General features: G+C 41.5%; 1 protein-coding gene and 1 pseudogene across 2 annotated transcripts in view; one reads left to right on the top strand and one right to left on the bottom strand.

Moving 5' to 3' along the window:
- Positions 1–4,252: 4,252 nt before the first annotated feature.
- The window catches only part of DNAJC3 (DnaJ heat shock protein family (Hsp40) member C3), an 87,623-nt gene continuing 73,211 nt past the window's right edge, over positions 4,253–18,664 (top strand). Inside the window, exon 1 of one of the 2 annotated variants that reach the window (XM_067713894.1) lies at positions 4,253–4,450. In XM_067713894.1, coding sequence (XP_067569995.1) covers positions 4,369–4,450 — 82 coding nt within the window. In that variant the 5' untranslated portion in view covers positions 4,253–4,368. The remainder of the gene's footprint in view (positions 4,451–18,664) is intronic. The other variant, XM_067713895.1, reaches the window with a different exon arrangement.
- On the bottom strand, positions 12,420–14,501 carry LOC137211039 (ferritin heavy chain pseudogene; annotated as a pseudogene).

Here is an 18,664-nt window from a genome sequence, read left to right as displayed (position 1 = left end):
GAAGGGAAAAGAGGAAAAACAGGAAAGAAAAGAGAGGAGCTGGTTTCAGACAACTAAGAAACTATTTCTGTAAAGTACTAATTCTCTTTCTCCTTCAAGGAAAAGGAAGTTCAGATGCAGAAAAACTCATTACAGTTGATTTAAAAATACTCAGGCCCTTTACAATTAAGTAAACTTTTATTTTTGAAATAATTTTAGAGTAAAGCTGCAAGGATACTACAGAGCAGTCCTAAACACTCCTCATTTATTCTCCTATTGCCAACATCTTACATACAATCACTGTACATTTGTCAAAACTAAGAAAGTTAATAATGGCCCATTACTATTAACTAAACTTGAGACTTTATCTGGACTTCAGTAGTTTTCCCAGTAACATCCATTTTTTATTTCTGGATGTGGTTTAAGACAGACCTGTCAGTCATCATGTCTCCTTAGTTTCCTCTGGTCTGTTAAGTTTTGAGGAGTACTGATCAGGTATTTTATAGACTGTCCCTCAATTTTGGTTTATGTGAATTTTTTTCATATTTAGACTAGGTTATAGAATGGAAAGAACATCACAGAAGTGAAGTGTCCTTCTCAGAACCTCATATCAGGGGGTTACATGGGATCAATATAACTTAATATTGGTAATGTTTACCTTGACCACCTGGCCAAGGTAGTGTTTGCCAGTTTCTCCACTGTAAAGTTACTCCACTCTCCGCTTTCCACACTCTAGTCTTTAAAAGTTAGTCATTAAGTCCAGCTCACATTCAAGGGAGAGGGGACTTAAGGTCTACCTCCTTAAGTGGGGGGAGTACCATGTTAAGCTGAATAGTGTTCCTGCTGAAGATATCGACATTCTGATCCCCCAGCAATGTTCTCTTTTATGGCAAAAGGGATTTTGCAGATGTGACTAAATTGAGGATCTTGCAGGGAGAGAATATCCTGGATTATCCAAGTGGGCCCTAAATAATTAATTACAAAGATCCTTACAAGACAGAAGAAGGTCAAAAGCAAGAGAAAATGATGTGATGAAGGAAGCAGAGACTGATGTGGCCAGAAGCCTACTAACATAAATGGGTGGACAAGCAGACAGAAGACAGGACATGGTTTTAAAGCCAAATTTTTACATGAGAACACCAAAGTTTGATCAGATCTCCCAAATCCCTGCAATCAAGTAGTAAACTTGACTTAGAAGGGAGATTTTTTACCATCAGCTTGTCAAGAACTATGAAAATCAGTTATATCTAGTGATGGTGAGTATGTGAGGAGATAAATAGTTGTTAGGAATACAAATTACCCTGACTTTTAGGGAAAATAATCTGACAATCATCTTAAATTTTTATTTATTTATTTATTTTTAATTTTTTGACTGCATAGCACGGCATGGGGGGGATCTTAGTTCCCTGATCAGGGATCCAACCGTGCCCCCTTCAGTGGAAGCATGGAGTCTTAACCACTGGACCGCCAGGGACGTCCTCATCTTAAATTTTTAAGTGTACACATTCTTTGACAAAGCAATCCCACTTTTAGAAATCCCTTTTATAGAAATGAAAGCACAAGTTCATAAGGATAAATGCAGAAGGATGTATACTTCAGCATTCATTATGTTCTTTATAATGTTACCTATTTTGTTTTTAATGTGGTGCAAAAAGATGTTATAAATATCATATTTGCTTTTGAACATTTACTTCTCCCCAGAGCTAATCCATCAGGAAATCTGATCTCCTTTCCTCCAAAAAATGTGTTCTAGATCTGTCCACTACTCTCTACCAAAATTATTTTTCTGGTCAATAAACTTAGATCAATATATTTTTATATATTATAAATTATATAATATTGCTGGTTTTGCATATAGTGCAATTTAAATATTCTACCATTATTTTGTCTTTTACTATCATAATGAATAGGTTCTATCAATTACAGTATGGTGTTTATGCTTAATTTTAAAAGGACTGCAGGACTTCCCTGGTGGTCCAGTGGCTAAGACTCTGCGCTCCCAATGCAGGGGGCCTGGGTTTGATCCCTGGCCAGGGAAGTAGATCTCACACACATGCCACAACTAAAGATCCCGTGTGCTGCAACTAAGACCCGGTGCAGCCAAATAAACAAATACATACATACATAAAATATTTTAAAAATAAATAAATAAAAATAAAAAGGACTGCATAAATGTTGATAAATGCAAACAATATTTATAATTTTCTCTACAATCACTGGATTACTTTGGTTTTATTGGCAAGAGTGATCAGGTGAAAACTATGCCCAGATGAACATTGGAGAAAACATTCCTAAGCATTTTATACATATAAGGATAATTTTAACACTGTACACTTATTGCTGTTTAAAATGTTTCCTTCTTTGTTGTAAAATTATCTCTTTCAAGAGATACTTTGTAAATCCTAGTTTTAAGACTTTAGGATTCATGGCTATGCAATTTGATCAATGAATTTCCAAAATCACTCAACAATGAAGGCCCTTGTTATTTTTATTATCTATAGCACAAGGTCTGTCCTCTCGTTAATCATTTTTAATTTCCATCCTTAGAACTTCTTTAGCACTGCTTATTCCTTAGGACCAGAATCACAGGCAGCATTCTGGTGATAATTCATGGTGTAGTAGTATTTGTTTACAATACTTTCTCCATTTTGATCAGCAATGTTGGCTGCCTTGGCAACGGTACCTCATCTGGATGATGTCTTCACTACTTGTAGACACTGAAATCATTGCTGTTTTTTCACTAACACCACCTTGTGATAGTCGATAAGGAAAAGGACAAACCAAAAAAAAAAAAAAATCCAAAGAGGAGTCTCATGATTTGCTCTTGTTAGAAGGATAAGTAACATTTGTATAATACTTTATAATTTACAAGCATTTTTACCCACTTCATGAAACCTCAAAACAAACCTTTGAGGCCATCAGTATCATACCCACTTTACAGATGAAGATAACCTAGATAACAACTGTGGTGGGGAACTACATTTCTTGGATCTGAATCCTCTGCTCTTCACATTATGTTACACTGCTTTCCACCACAACTACTAAGGGACTCAGTTTTTTTGTTTGTTTTCCCTTTCTCCAAACCATTTCCTTTGCTTACTTCCCTCTGGAATAAAAGCTTAGAAAGCTTTTACCCTCCTGAGTGTATTTTTAGGAAATAACGAATTCACTGTGCCATTTATCATTCATGAGTTCTAAAGTGTGCAGTAGCACCAAGATAGCAAATGCATACTCACTGGTAAAGTAATAAGTTTGCCCTTGACAGCGCTTAACACAGAAAGGCATTACTGTTTCATCCCATGTGAAACATCACTGGTGCATAGTGTGCGTTGCGTTGAGGACGCCGGAGGAAGTGGCGGTGAACAAGTTTAATGCCAAATTGTGTAACTTGAATTTTACCTTGTTGAGTTTCCTCTGTTGAGCACAAGATACAAGATCCGTCCTAACACGTCTCTCTTTTTTTCCTTATAGTTGACGTTGGCTGCACTCTCAAGAGCCCTTTGCTCTCTTAGCTGCTGTGCTTCCCTGGTTTCTTCTGCACAGAATCTTCCAGAATTGCTCTTTTTCTGGACACGCTGGTCCACTGGACAGTCAGGGAATGGGTCCCAATCTTCCATGCCATTCTCACTTACCTCCCTTAGGTCCCTAATGTACCTGGTTGTCCTGACATGCCCCCGGCTCCATCGGCTCACCCTACTTTACTGAGCCCGAGCTTCTCCTGATCGTTTCGCCACCGCTCTTCAGGGCGGTCCGTGTAGGTTCCCAGACTCTCTGAGGGAGGTAGTAGGCTCTGCCACTTGTCCTGTTCCCCGATCCACCCCCGCAGACTTCCTGGGGCCAGGTTTGGCTTCTCACTGCGGAAGCGGCGGATTCACCTTTTCCCAAACAGCACGCTGGAAAACCTCGGATTGCTGACATCCTCCTCCTCGCCGACCCAGCGCGCGGGGACCGGCCCAAAAAGGCTTCCGCGGCCTGCGCATGCGGACTCGGCGGCTGCCACACAGCTGCCCGGCCGCCTCCCTCCGGCCCGCCGCAGCGATTTGGAGCTCCTGACAGCTCCACCGCAGGCGGACGCAGTCTTGTCTCGTGCTTCCACGTTATCCTATCAGAGAAGGGGCGGGGGCAGCGGCCCCTACAGCCTATCAGCGCGAACCACGACCCCGGCGAGCCCAGTAGGAAAGTGGCCAGGAAGAAGGTGACTGGGCGGCGGCGGCGCTCGGGGCGTAGCCCCGCCCAGGCCCCGCCTACCGCTGCCTTCTTCCGCGGGGCGCCAGCCGCCTTAGGCCCGAGCAAGAGCGGACGGCGGGTGAGCGCAGCTGCAGCGTGAGCGCCGGCGGGGGCTGGTGGGCCCCGCACCTTTGCTCCTCCTCAGCGCCCGCGCCCTCGGACATGGTGGCACCCGGCTCTGTGACCAGCCGGCTGGGCTCGGTGTTCCCCTTCCTGCTGGTTCTGGTGGACCTACAGTACGAAGGTGAGTCGTGTCCTGCCCCGGCCGGAGGAGCGGGCTCCCGCGCCAGGCCTCGCAGCGCTTCCCCGCCTCCGTCCCGGCACGAGTTTCGGGGCGGCCCGGGCGGTGGGGCGGGAGCCGGGGACTCCGTGGCCTGGCTTGGGCCTAAACCCGCCCCTGGGCGGGGGCCGGCTCCCGGTTCCGGGTTTGTCTGGGGAAGAGGTGCGGGACCGGCGGGCCGCGGGGCCGGGACAGCGGGTTTGGAGTGAGGAGTGGGGCTAATGGGGTCGGGGGGAAGCGGGGCACCGGCCAGCGGCTTCTGGGGCGTCCTGGGACGCGGAGACCCGGGCAGCCGTCGGCTCCCGGCCTGGCTCGGGACCCTCGCTTGGCGCCTGGGGACTCTAGGGTAGTGGTGCTGGGAGGAGGCGGTAAAGGTGGCCCAAGGGGTTCCGGGGGTTGGCGGTGGGGGGGATGTCCTGCTGAGTAAGGTGAGGGGGACAGTGTTGAATGTTAAAAGTGAGTAACCGTCACCCCGCTCTGCTGTCTTGTGTCTAGAAGTTGTTAGGTTGCAGTCGTTAAGTAGCCGGTGCAGGCATTCGAGCTCCCGGCGGGCAGGGCACTAAGTTTGTGGCTTTGCAGTTCCCAGCCTGTTGTTGGTTTAGCTTTCCTATTACGAGTTCTCTGGAAAAATGTCCCCGTAAGAAGATACGAATGCCTCAGCTTCCCTACGGTCCTACAGTTGGGAATGTTGGCTACTCTAACAGAACAGCAAACATAGAGGGCTGTCCCGTCTTAGTTGTCAACTTGAGGAGTACGAGTGAAACCTGCAAGCGCTCATTGAACTGACGCTGCTAACTTGGTTACCCTGCGAAATATTCTAGTATAATGACATACCACGTGCACTGACCTATTTTCGTCTCCATGAATAGGCTAGTAGTCAAATTAAACATTTTAATATTGGACTTAATATTAGAGGGAGTGCGGAGCTGAAGTTGGGAATTGTTTATGGTAAAATCCCCTCAAAATTATAAACTTACAAAAAGGAGTAATACTCTCCAATTTTTAGGTGTCATTTATGGCAGTGGTTTTTTTTTTTGGAGGAGGGGTTCCCCTGGAGACCATATATTTTTTGGAACCCCAAAACAAGATATATAGTGTGATAACATTGGGACAAAGAATTTGACAGTGAAATTGGAATGCCTGGACCACTTTAATATAGGTCATGTATTCCAGTTCTTTTGCGTTTTCTGATGTTAACACCTCCTGCCCGGTGAAGTTTAGCGTTAATCCCCAGTTGTCATTAATTAATTATGGCCACTTAAGAGAAAGTTGCCTATATTGTGCTTAACGTCAGTTATTTTTTAAGTTACACAGGTACACACTTTTGAATGATTTGCTTTTTCCACTAGCTTGTAGACCACCTTTTTAGAATCGCTGTTCTGTATATGATTCTGTAGGACTCATAACACTTCATGTCTCTCCTGTGGTATTTTCCAAAAGAAAAACCTCGCCAGAGAGCTTTTCGGTATGGGAGGCATTGGTAACGTTTCTCAGAGGGGTGCTAAAGTGCTGTCTTCTTTAGGGTGTTGTCTGTGTAAAGCAGCAGGGACTTGGTACAGGTGGTAGGGAAGAAAGGAAGAAGATCTTACATTTATTGAAGGTCTGCTGTGTGCCAGGCACTGTCCTGGACACCTTTCTGTAAGCTGTATCTTATTCATGGAGGTATGTGATGTTATTTCTGCTTTACAGATGAGGGAACTGAGGCTCCAAGAGTTTAATTAACTTGGATAAGGTCACATAGCTGTTAACTCTAAGAGCCATAAGTTTAACTCAAGTTATTTGACTCTAAAGTTCATCTTGTGTGTGGGCTGGAAACAGAAGTTAAGTGGTTGACAGCATAATGTGGGCCCAAGCATTTGTAAGTGGTGGCAGCTGAGAAAAATCAGCATTTTTGTTTGTTTCCTTGCTTGCCACCAGCAATAATGAACAGGAAGGTGATTTCCTGACATGTTTAATACAGCGGTTCTCAAGCTTGAGTGTGCATCACCTGGAGAGCTTTTTAAACAGAGTGCTGAAACTTACTCCCCAAATTTTTGATTCAGTAAGTCCAGGTAGGACCTGAAATTTTGCATTTCTAAAAAGAAATCACTGGTGAGAATCACTGATGTAATAAATTATATAGCGGAGTTAACTTAGGTATCTGTTATTATATATCTATTATTTTATTTGGTGATGGGAATATAAAGACAAGAAAGAACCTCTGACTTGCATTAGCAAATGGTTAGCTCCTGTTTTCCCAAATAAGTTCTGCCTCTGGGTTCTCTAACCTAAATGTCCTCTGGAGTCATTCAGGACTGTGTGATCCCACTGTCAGGCTTAAGGCTTGGGGAGAGAAGAAATAAATGAGAATAGGTGTGAGAAGAGTGAGTGAGAAACAAGACCTTGCATATGTTGGAGACTGTCGCCAATAATTAGCTTAGCTGGCCTATTTTTTTCTGATTTAAAATATTCATCTTTTTTTTTTCTAGGTTTTTCTGTTAATGTAATTCAGAGGAAGAAAATATGTGATAGGCTCATGAATTGAAAGGTTAAATCTTTTAGCATCCCTTTTCAAAAAGGCCTTTGAAAGGGGGAAGTCCAAAGCACTAGTTTGGGAATAGAATTTTTGGAGCAGAAAGAAAACTTTAGTATAAGTATCTACTTTAGTATTCTCATATTACAGATAAGGAAGCTATTTTAATTCTCTGCTAATGGTGTGTTCTATTTGGTGATTTAAGTAGGAATACAACCTGGGAACCAAACCTTTTATCTCTTTTTCTTCCTTAACATTCTTTCAGGACTCAATTTTTCTTTATTTCACTGAACTGATCTGACTAAACCATATATTTTGGACATTGGGAAAAGAATAGTTAGAAATCTCCTGAGTACAAAAGATGGTGATACTTCTTATGTGAATCTAACTTACTAAAAGTATGTTTTGTGTTCTCTAGGATTTTCTTGACATTATTTAAATATGAAAAGAATAAAGTAGCGAAAACAAAGGACTTTCAGTAATTTATATACAGTAGTCCGCCCTTATCTGTGGTTTCGCTTTTCTTGGTTTCAGTTACTTGTGGTCAACCGTGGTCCGAAAATATTAAATGGGAAATTCCAGAAATAAACAATTCATAAGTTTTAAATTGCGAACTTTTCTGAGTAGCATGATGAAATCTCACGCTGTCTCACTTAGGTCATGAATCATCCCTTTGTCCCATGTATCCTGCCTGTTAGTCACTTAGTAGCTATCTGGATTATCAGCGGTATCTCAGGGCTTGTGTTCAGGTAACCCTTATTTTACTTAATAATGGCCCCCAAATGCAAGCCTAGTGATGCTGACAATTCAGAAATTTGGATATGCCAAAGAGAAGCCGTAAAGTGCTTCCTTTAAGTGAAAAAGTGGAAGCCCTTGACTTAGTAAGGAAAGAAAAAAAATTGTATGCTGAGGTTGCTGATATCCACGGTAAGAACGAATCTTCTATCCGCAAAACTGTGAAAAAGGAAAAAGAAATTTGGGCTAGCTTGGCTGTCGCAACTCAGACTGCAAAGGGTGCGGCCACAGTGTGTGTTAAGTGCTTAGTTAAGATGGAAAAGGCATTATATTTGTCCAGTAAGATATTTTGAGAAGAGGGGACCACATTCACATCTTTTATTACAGTGTATTGTTATAATTGTTCTATTTTATTATTGTTGTCAATCTCTTACTGTGTTTAATTTATAAATCAAACTTTATCATAGGTGGGTATGTATAGGAAAAAACATAGTGTATATATAGGATTCGGTACTGTCTGTGGTTTTGGTATCCACTGGGAGTCTTGGAATGTATTCCCTGAGGATAAGGGGAGATGCTTATAAACTAAGTATTTTAGCAGATGATCAGATTGCTTCTAGAATTATTTTAAATTCATTTAATGATATAGGCTATAGTTAGCAATAGTGTCCAAGTCCCAATTCACTTGACTAGTTAGCATTGCAAAGTGCCCAGAAATGCACTTGATTAGATTCTGTGGGACAGGGGGAGTTGTTCTGAGATGGGTGCCCTGTAGTAATTAGGCTTTACTTTCCCATATGAAGTTAATTAATTTAATTTCTATTGCCATAGTGTTCCTTTGGTTATTGTCCAGCTATTAATCTTTGTTTCTATGGAAATAATCATGGGAACCCAATCACCTGCTCTTAAGAGCAAAAACATCATGTCAACCATAAATTGATTTTTCAAGATCTTCAGAATGCTGCTTTTTAAAAAAAATTTTTAATAAGTTTAAAAAATCTGATGAGTTTATGTTATATGGAGTTCTGGACTATGGAGAAGACTCAATCGGTTAGCAGAGGCTTCACTGTAGTGTTCTTTGGTGAGGTATATGTAGTATAGAACTCTTGGTTTTTGCCTTTGAGTTTACAGACTGCTCGGGGATATAAAACATGCTTTGTGAAGCATCCATGTCCTCTTCCCTACTTTCTCAGTGTAGATTTAGCGGTCCATCTTGTAGTCACTCCACTGAAAACATCCTTTAATTTTCTTGCTCCTGTGCTCTTCTGTTTTACTCACCTGGCAAAATTTGAACTGATTAAATCCAACTTGGCCAACTTGTTTGTCAAACCTCACAGCTGAACATGGATGGAGAAAAATGAAGATAACCTTGCTGACTGGTCTCATTTTAAGCATATAATCTCTATTTCACATGCACACTCAGTACTGCTAACATTCCTACAATTCCCTAGTATGTCTATTGAAAATCAGTGTCTCAAACCTCTTCCTCTTTCCTTAAATCTCCAATTTAAACCCTCCTTTTCTTTCTTCTGTTGCCTCATTCTTTTAGACCTTATCTTTATTGGGAAAATGAAAGCCATCACAGGGCAATTTCCTCTTCTTTCTACCTCTGAATTTACTAGCCTACTTGCATCTCTACCCATTCTGCTAATTTTCTTATATTAATGGATAAAGCATCTCTATTCCTGGCAAAACCCAATTCCTATACTTATGCCCTGGATTCCATTTCCTCTTGCCTTCTGAAAATATTGCTTCTACAGTTACTGTTTTTCTCCTGTATCATCATTTTCTTCCTCTTCTGGGTCATTGACATCAGCACTTCAACATGCTATAGTATTTCCACTATAGTGTTTCCAAAGTTTTGATAGCAGAACTTTAAAGAGTGGTTGGTAGTCTCTACTGCTATATTCTCGTCTTCTGTTCTCTTCTCAACCTAATACTCCACTAATACTGCAAAGCCTGACTTATATGACTCCTATTTACTTATATCTCTTTTCATCTTAATCTTCTCCATCGCTAGGCTCCTACCACATTAACTTTACTTCCAAATGCCAAGCTCATTTTTTGACTAAGTGTCTTTATTCCTGTTGTTCCTATACTCTGAAGATTTCAGAGAACAGCCAAATGAGCATTCATGTTTCAGTCCTGACGTATTATGTAAGAAGCACGCTCTAGGTCAGTTAATACTCTCCCTTTACCTTTTTGTATTTTCTTCATAAAACTTAATATTGTCTTGAACTACCTCATTTGTATTTCTTGTCTGTCTGTTCCTCTAGAATATAAGCTTTATGGAAAACACTCTTGTCTCTATACCTAAAACATGTTGACGTGAAGTAGATGTGCAATAAATATTTTTAGAATGGATGAGTGAGGTTGACTGTTTTAACTTTTTTTTTTTTGGGTAAGGACCATTGCACACTTATTTTCCAAGTTGAAATTCCTTGAACAAGGAGTCCCATCACAACATTTATGCCTCCATAGTTAATTGAAACAAAGACTAATGTCCATTGAAATCGAGCAAACTTGGTTACAATAGATGTTATTTTCCTAGTTTACCCAGGAAGATTTCATGCAGGCATTCTTCATATGTACTTGCTACATAACTACTCAGCCTTTTCTTCCTTTCAGTTTGGCTTTGTATACTAAAACACTTTTTAGGTTAGAGTAATTGGAAAGAGGTGCTTACAAGGTCTAGGGTTTCCAGCTCAGTGTATTTTTATTAAAACTGTTTCATCATTGGTCCTCACTGACTGTGGAATTGCGAAGATAATGAACTTCTTGCTCTTTCTGTGGCCAGATTCCAGTTTCCTGTGTTTCTGTCATGAGACTTTTTTCAGACTCTGCCCCATCTTGCTTTGATCTTGGATTTAGATAGGACCTTTTACAGACAGTACTTTTTTTTCCCCTTGTGTACCTTTTTAGAATGATCTTAAGGTTCTCCTCCTCCCTGACATTCTAAGTGCTCCAACCTGAACAACCACCCTAAACTTGCTTCTGTTCTACCACCTGGCCTTGGCTTGAGCCTGAGCATCTCTGACCTTTTGTTCTTGCCTTTTTCAGTCTGGTTGCTCCAGTCTTGATTGTGACTCTCAGCACATCATACTTTTTTTTTTTTTTCCAGTATGCGGGCCTCTCACTGTTGTGGCCTCTCCCGTTGCGGAGCACAGGCTCTGGACACGCAGGCCCAGCGGCCATGGCTCACGGGCCCAGCCGCCCCACGGCACGTGGGATCCTCCCGGACCGGGGCATGAACCCGCGTCCCCTGCATCGGCAGGCGGACTCTCAACCACTGCGCCACCAGGAAAGCCCAGCACATCATACTTTTAACCCCTCAACTTTATGTTTCTTAAAATTCTTTATATTTTGCTCTCTAAAATATGACAGATTCTAATACTAACTTCAGTGAAAGAGTTAGCTACTCCACCTTTTTTCCTGTCCTTCCTGTATATTTTGCTGACCTTTGGTTGATACTTGTCTATGGAGAAACTTATTGTTTAATTCTGTTCAGGAGATGGCAGGATGTTTGGTTGCCTCATCTCTCAGAATTAGGAGACTGCTTTCATTGTCACTGTCTCCCGGGATGTGGCAATGGAATAAAAAATTATCCATGGCTGAAAATTACACAGTTGAGATATTGCAAAAGCAGCCACATTTGCAATTTTTAAAGAAACATATTAGTGTCTTTATGAGTCTTTGGTAGTAGTATCAGTTTGATTTTTTAATTGTTATTACATATCTTAGCTTCTATTATTCTGATGAATTATACATTTAAGAAGGAATTTAGTTACATTCATTCAATAAATATTGAGTGTCCGCTTTGTGCAAGGTACTGAACTAGGTGATAAAAAGAAGAAAAGACCGTTCATTCTCTCCGACTTGCTTTCGATCAGGTTTGGGACTGTGGGGGTTGTGAGAGGCAGGCAAACTGTGAAGGTCAGCTGATTGAGACTGGGGTATTGCAAAGTGAAGTCATGTACTTGTGAGTGGAGGGACGCACAGTATAGCAGGAGCATAGGAGGAACTTTTCCCACCTTCTCACTGAGGTAGTTAGGGAAAGTTTCACAAAGGAACCAGCATTTGAGGGCAGAATCCTGATAGAGGAGTGGGTGTTTTCCAGGTGGGCAAGTGGGGGAGGCCTTTTCATGGCATAGCAAGTTTAAAGGGATGCAGCATAAGAACTAGTATGTTCAGGAAAGTTCAGCCAGTTCATTATGTTATTGGAGTATAAATTAAGAGGTGAAGGAGTGAGGGGTGATAAGGCTGGACCCACATCAAGGGACCTGATCAAGAAGGGTCTTGTTTGCCTTTAGATCTGAAGGGACTGGGGTTGAATCTAGCCAGCGACCTGAAAATACTGCAGAATTGTTACTAGGAGTGCATCTTGGGAGGATTGCTCTTGCAGTAGCATGGGGGCTGGATTTGGAGGAAGGTGAGAGAAGATCCCGGTTAGGAGGCACACCATCTCTTTCGGGGAGAAGGCGGCCTACACAACCGCCACGTACACTATGGCAAGTTCTGTTATGGAAAAGTGACCAAGATGCACTGGAGGAATAGTAATTCTCCCTGGATGATTGAAATTTTTGTAGAGGAAGTGGTATTTACTTATCACATTATTAAATAGAAATTATATTGGGTAAAATTGTAACATAATAAAGATCTGAGTTTTATTTAAAAGGCACAGAGAAATGCTGGATACCTCTTTTAATCATAGAAGGCAAGAGAAAGTTAGTTTGGAGAGGAGCTCAACCTTTGGGGTGACATTATACATAACTTTTTGGAGGGATACCACATTACTTTATTTGAAGGAATAGTACAAATGAAAGAATGTAGATGGATGTTTTGGTGCAACTTATAGAAGAGGTAAAGGTGACCCCAACTTGCATGCACTGCCTTGGTGACCAGGAAAGTGACCCTGTGGCCATGGGAAGCCAGCCTGAGGCTCAGCTCTCAGTGTCCCTGTCTCCCAGTGTGTGCTTGTAAGAGAGATACTTTGCCATGCCAGGTTCGTGGGCCCCCGTTTGTGCAAGCTGGTGTTATGGTCACCCAGTTCTTCGGATTTCATCTGCTCATTCAGGTAGTGAGGCTCAGTGAAATCACACAGGTGGGTATCATTTGTCAGTGAACAGTTTGTGCCGTTCCAGTAGGGACTGATTCACACTGTTTTCCAAGTGTAACACATGTTCTGTTGCATTCAGCCAGCTTGCTCAGTCGTCATGGTTTAGTTTCTTGGTATCCTGAAGAGTTTGGGATTCAGCCACCTCATTGGTTCTGCAGCTTCATCAGTTTCTCAGCGTATTCTCTCTCCTCATGACACTGCTGAAGAAAATATTAGGCAGTGTCCTTCACAGCCCCACCATCGGGGTCAAAGCAGCAAGACACGGCCAGGTAGACGGAGGAGGCGTAGAGCTCCAGTCTGGTGGTTGATGGGGGCCTCCGAGTCCTGGTGGTCGCTCCGGCATACCTGCGAGGGGGCCTCGGTCATGGTGGCAGGTGGCTGAGGAGGGGCCTCCAGGGTGCTGTGGGGAGGTGTTGCAGCGACGGTTTGACCCAAGCTCTGTCAAGCCCTGTTGAAGCAGGACACCGCTGTGGCTCTCCGTGAAGAATGTCTGGCTGGGGGCATCTGGACAAAGTACTTCAGGGAACTTCACAAGTATGTTCTTGGTTCCCACTAGACTTCAGGCTCCGCTTGTGAGGTTGGAAAGGATTGTGGCTAAAATGTTACATTAAATGATGGGTTCGGTGAGTGAAGCATACAAGGCTTAGTAGCTGTGGAAAGAAAGCTTAGCCTGGTTTATATGGGGAAAAGTTTCCTGAGCTGTGCTGCAAAGAAAGCTAGGCTTTGGAATTGAATCTTATTGTGACAGTTACTGTGAGCCTTCAGGCAGGTTGGGTAACTTCTTTGAGCCTCAGATTCCTCAGTTATAAAAGTATGAAAGATGTTTACTTTCTACGTTTGTTGTGAAAATTAAGTGAAATAAATATACTGAAAGTATCCACTATATAGTAGGTTCTTAATTTCTTTCTGTGTTACATCTTTCCTGTTAGACATTTTCATGACTGGATAAGGAAAGTACTGTGACTAATGGTTTATCTCGTATCCAGATTTCTTACCTCCTCAAGCAATCTGGAATCTTCTATTCAGTACATTGATCTGATCTTCCCTTTTGAGAAAATATAAATGGGAGATGTTTGAAATCTTCTTGCTAATTTGAAGACTACGTCCTTTCCCCCAACATGTTGAGAACACATAGATAAACCCATCAACTTGCCCTAGTAATTAATTGTTCTTGCTGTAACAGGCTGGATCCTTCCATAGCCCACACACAGCATTTTCACCATTCTTATTTCCATCCCTAGTTCATTCTCTAGTATTTTAACATGGTTTCTGCACACGTTTCTGCATAAGTGATGCACAATCCTTTATATTTTACACTAGGAACTGTAAATGTTTATGGGTGTAGAGTTTATATTAGAATTTACCTTTAGAAGATCAAAATGAACTATCTTTAATTGTTTTAATTTCCCCACCTCTATCTCTTAAAAAGATTTAAAGTAAAACCTTATTTTGTGAAACGTTCTACATTTACAAAGGTGGGGAATGGTATCATGAATCCCCAAGTACTAATCTCCCAGCTTTAACAATTTTCAGCCCATGAGCAATCTTATTTCATCTATACCTGTGGATTATTTTGGAACATTTCACATGACATCATTTCATTCATAAATATTTTAGTATTTATGAAAGATAAGGACTTTAAAATTTTAGAGCCTGTAATGAAACTTGCTATCCTTGGTTCACACCACCACAGTCCTTTCCATTCTTTCCCGCCTCTAATCTGTTTTCCACACCGCAGGCAAAGTGATCTTTTTAAAATGTAAATCAGATAGTCAGTTCCTTGCTAAAAAGCTATCTAATGACTTCCCTTTGCTCTTAGAATAAAACCCAGATTTCTTACCATAGCCTGCAAGGCCCAGTGTGATCTATATTGCCTGAATCCTCTATCCTTCTGAACATGCTGGGAGCCTCCTTTTGATTCCTTAAAGTTGAGCTTGGCTTTGAGCTTATTTTCTGCTCCTTGCCTCGTCATATTCTGGCATGCTGGAGGCTTCTTGTCATTCAGGACTGCTCTCCCGCCTTTTATGCTTTAACTCAAACATCTTCTCAGGGAGGACTTATTTGACTATATTAAGTCCTCCTCTTCCTTGCCTCTGGCAGAAATGATCTTGTTTATCCAGCTCTTTCTCTACTGCATTCCTACTGCTAGATTAGTCAGTGCATAGACCTTTGGTCTGTTTTTTAATGTGTGTGGCATCCTGTGGATCTGTAAGAATGTCAATTGTATTCATTTTTAGATTTTTTTTTTTTTTTTTTTTTTTGCTCCACTAAGTTTGGTTCCTTAATTTCCTTATTTGGTGTTAGTTTCTTATGGATTGATTTTATGATTAGCTTTGTTTTTCAGAATTGCTCATTGCTAATCTTTGAATTCTGATTGTGGGAGAAGGCCGATTGCCTGTCTGGAGGCTGAGAAATCCCCAGGGCCCCTTCCTTTTCCTTGTATCAGAGTTTGGATCCCTCAGAGAACTGCAGCCACCTCCATGGTACATTTCCCCTGAGAGGGTCTTTGGATATGATTTTGCCCACCAATCTAATCCTGTCCTTTTTATGTTTTGAGAATTTTCCCCAAATTTCTGTATTTTAGGTGGCCCTCTTCTTCTTTAAAAACATTTTTTTTCCAGCAAGTTTATACATTTATATTTTTAAGTGAATTCTGTCATTTCTAGAATTTGAGCATGTTGGGAGGTAGGCTCATATGCTTAGGTGACTGTCTTACTCTAGTCCCCATGGACTGCTTTCTTCAAAAAAAATATTTTTTAATGTAAGGGGTAGTTTTTATCAGCCAGTGTTTCCTCACTGAAAGGATTTAAATTAAAAAATATTTGTTTTTGGAAAAATCTTAAAAATATACCAAAGTAGAGGAAATAGTATCATTTACCACTGTGTACCGTCTGTCACCCAGCTTCAAAAATTACCAACACCAGGTCGCTCCTATTTCATCTATATTTTCATCCTCCTCTCCAAGATGATTTTGACGTCAGTCCCGTTCTTCACATTATGTATTCTGTAAATACTTCAGTGTGTGGCAGAGACTCCAATGTAATGCTGGCAAGTAGCCTGTCTCTCCAGAGTCCATGATTACCTGCCATCTAGGGGGTCCTCATAAAGCTAAAGGCTGCTGGGTTCTCCTTGGTGCTGTTTTGGGAGAGGCTGCCTTATTCATTACTGTTATGGCCACAGCCTTACATATAGATTTCAGTAACATTTGTTAAGTGAAGCATTAATTTCCATAATCTTCGTTATGAAAAGTAGGTTATATTTTTGGATATGGTATGGAATAGGTGGAAACAGGTGACCCTCACATTCTGAATATAATCAGTTTCTAAATCTATATTGCATAGTGAATTTTCACAGGGCAGGAGCCTATATCTTCATTTTAAGTGGGAAAAATAACAGTACTTTCCCAGCCCACTGAAATCCCCCAACTGATTCTCCAAATTTTACCGACACGCTCTTAAATAGGTTAGATATTTTCACATTGTTGCCCTAAACAAATAGGGCTGTGCAGGACCCTGAGTTTTTTGTTTTAAATTAATTTTATTGAAGTACAGTTGACTTAAAATGTGTTAATTTCTGCTGTACAGCATAGTGATTCAGTTATACATATATATATATATATACACACACACATACATTCTTTTTCATATTCTTTTAGGGTTTATCACAGGATATTGAATATAATTCTATATATAATAGTTTGCATCTGCTAATCCCAAACTCCCAATCCATTCCTTCCCCACCCCCTTTTCCCCATTGGCAACCACAAGTCTGTTTTCTGTGTCTGTGACTGTTTCTGCTTTGTAGATAAGTTCATTTGTGTCATATTTTAGATTCCACATATAAGTGATATCATATGGTATTTGTCTTTTTCTGACTGACTTCACATAGTATGATAGTCTCTACGTCCATCCATGTTGCTGCAAATAGCATTATCTCATTCATTTTTATGGCAGAGTAGTATTCCATTGTATATCTGTACCACATCTTTATCCATTCATCTTTTGATGGACATTCAGTAGATTGTTTCCATGTCTTGGCTGTTGTGAATAGTGCTGCTGTGAACAAAGGGGTGCATTTTATCTCTAAATTATAGTTTTAGGGCTCCAAATTTTTGAGACCACCAAGTTAAAGTTTCCTCCTTCCCCCTCTCCCTTTTTCCCTTCCTCTGTTGTACAGAGGACTCCAACAGGCAGCCAAGGTAATAAAACACTATACAGAAACTGCAGACCAGGAATAGGAAAAGCAAGCTGCTTTGTTTAGTAGGGTAAATAGTAAGGTAAAGTGCATTTCATGTGGCTTTTTGCTCTATTCGATGAAATCAGGAATTCACTAGCTTTTGATGACTGAAATAGCAGGCAGTTGCTCAAATAGTCGCTCTGGGTGTCTTCCTGGACTCCTGCTCTTTCTTCACTTGACCTCTGCATCCAGACAGTTGACATAAGTCACAGGAAGTCGTCTTTTTCTTTCTCTTATTTTTCTAAGCAGTGTATTCTTCTCTGTTTCCATTGCTACTACTCCACGGTCAGGTCAGCGTCATGTCGCCTGGGTTATTGTAACAGAGTTTATTGGTTTCCCTCGTCCCTTCTGGCTGTTTACTGGAATCCTCTAGCAGTGAAAGTGACCCACTCAGAGCAATGAAGTCATGATGGAGAGGAGAGCTGGCTGAAATCCTGGACTTGGAGTTCTCTGAAAGCCTCATTAATCTTGAGCTCTGAGCTTCTAAGTATGATGTTCTTTGTGTTTGGAGTGCTGGTTTCTCTCTTCAGCCTATTCCCACAGGTCCATCCTCCCCATTTGTCCGTCAGGTTTCAGGGGGGACCTCGGGGAGACCGCACCCCCCACCTCACCCCCAGCACTGTCCCATAGAACTTTCTGTGATGGTGGCAAATGTTCTGTATCATCCTTGCTGTCCCACACACTAGCTGCTAGCTATCCAGCATTTACACTGTGACTAGTGAGACTGAGTAGTTGAATTTTAAATTTAATTTTAACTACAGGTGTTAGGCGCCTTCACTTGTGCCCTCACAGCACCCTGTGTGTATTCCTCCCATCCAAACACTTACTGTAGTGTATGTTTTCCCAACATTTGGTTACTAAACATTTTGCAAAGTTGAAACAGTTTTATACTGTCCAGTCCTATACCCATCACCTAAGCTCTATCATTAATGTAATTAGTATACTTGGTTTTTGTTTTCTTTTGGCTGCGTCGCGCAGCATGCGGGATCTTAGTTCCCCGACCAGGGATCGAACCTGTGCCCCCTGCATTGGGAGCGCAGAGAGTCTTAACCACCGGACTGCCAGGGAAGTCCAGTATGCTTGTTTTTAACACATATCCATCTGGGCATGTCTCTATCCATCCATTCATTAATCCTTTTTTAAAAAATGTTTTTCAAAATAACATCAATACACAGGTCCCTAAATACTTTAACATGCATTCCTCAGTAGTTTTGGGGGAGGATTAAAATTTATATACAATAAAATGTCGACTTTGTCCAAGCATAAATCTGCTGGGCTTTGATAACCGCGTGTGCCTGTGTAACCCTGGCCTCCACCAGGGCTCGAGCGCTCAGCGCCCCGGAGAGCCCCTCCAGCTCCTGCCCGTGCGTCCCCGCACCTTCCTGAGGGGTGACTTCGGATTTTTTTTTCCTGCAATGTCCCTTTACACACTGAAACATGTAACATCGTGTTCCCTGTAAAAGAGAAGTGCTTTGGCTGCTTCGTGTCCATATGCGCCTTCTACACACTTTTGAACTTCAGAACAAAAATACTCTCTTTCCTACCTAACAAGGTACAGCTCTTCTTATAAGCGAAGAAG

The sequence above is a fragment of the Pseudorca crassidens genome, chromosome 18 (assembly GCF_039906515.1).
Source record: "Pseudorca crassidens isolate mPseCra1 chromosome 18, mPseCra1.hap1, whole genome shotgun sequence".
In the NCBI taxonomy this organism is placed as follows: domain Eukaryota; kingdom Metazoa; phylum Chordata; class Mammalia; order Artiodactyla; family Delphinidae; genus Pseudorca; species Pseudorca crassidens.
The sequence above is the reverse complement of the archived record's forward strand: the minus strand, read 5'-3'. Positions and strand labels throughout refer to the sequence as shown.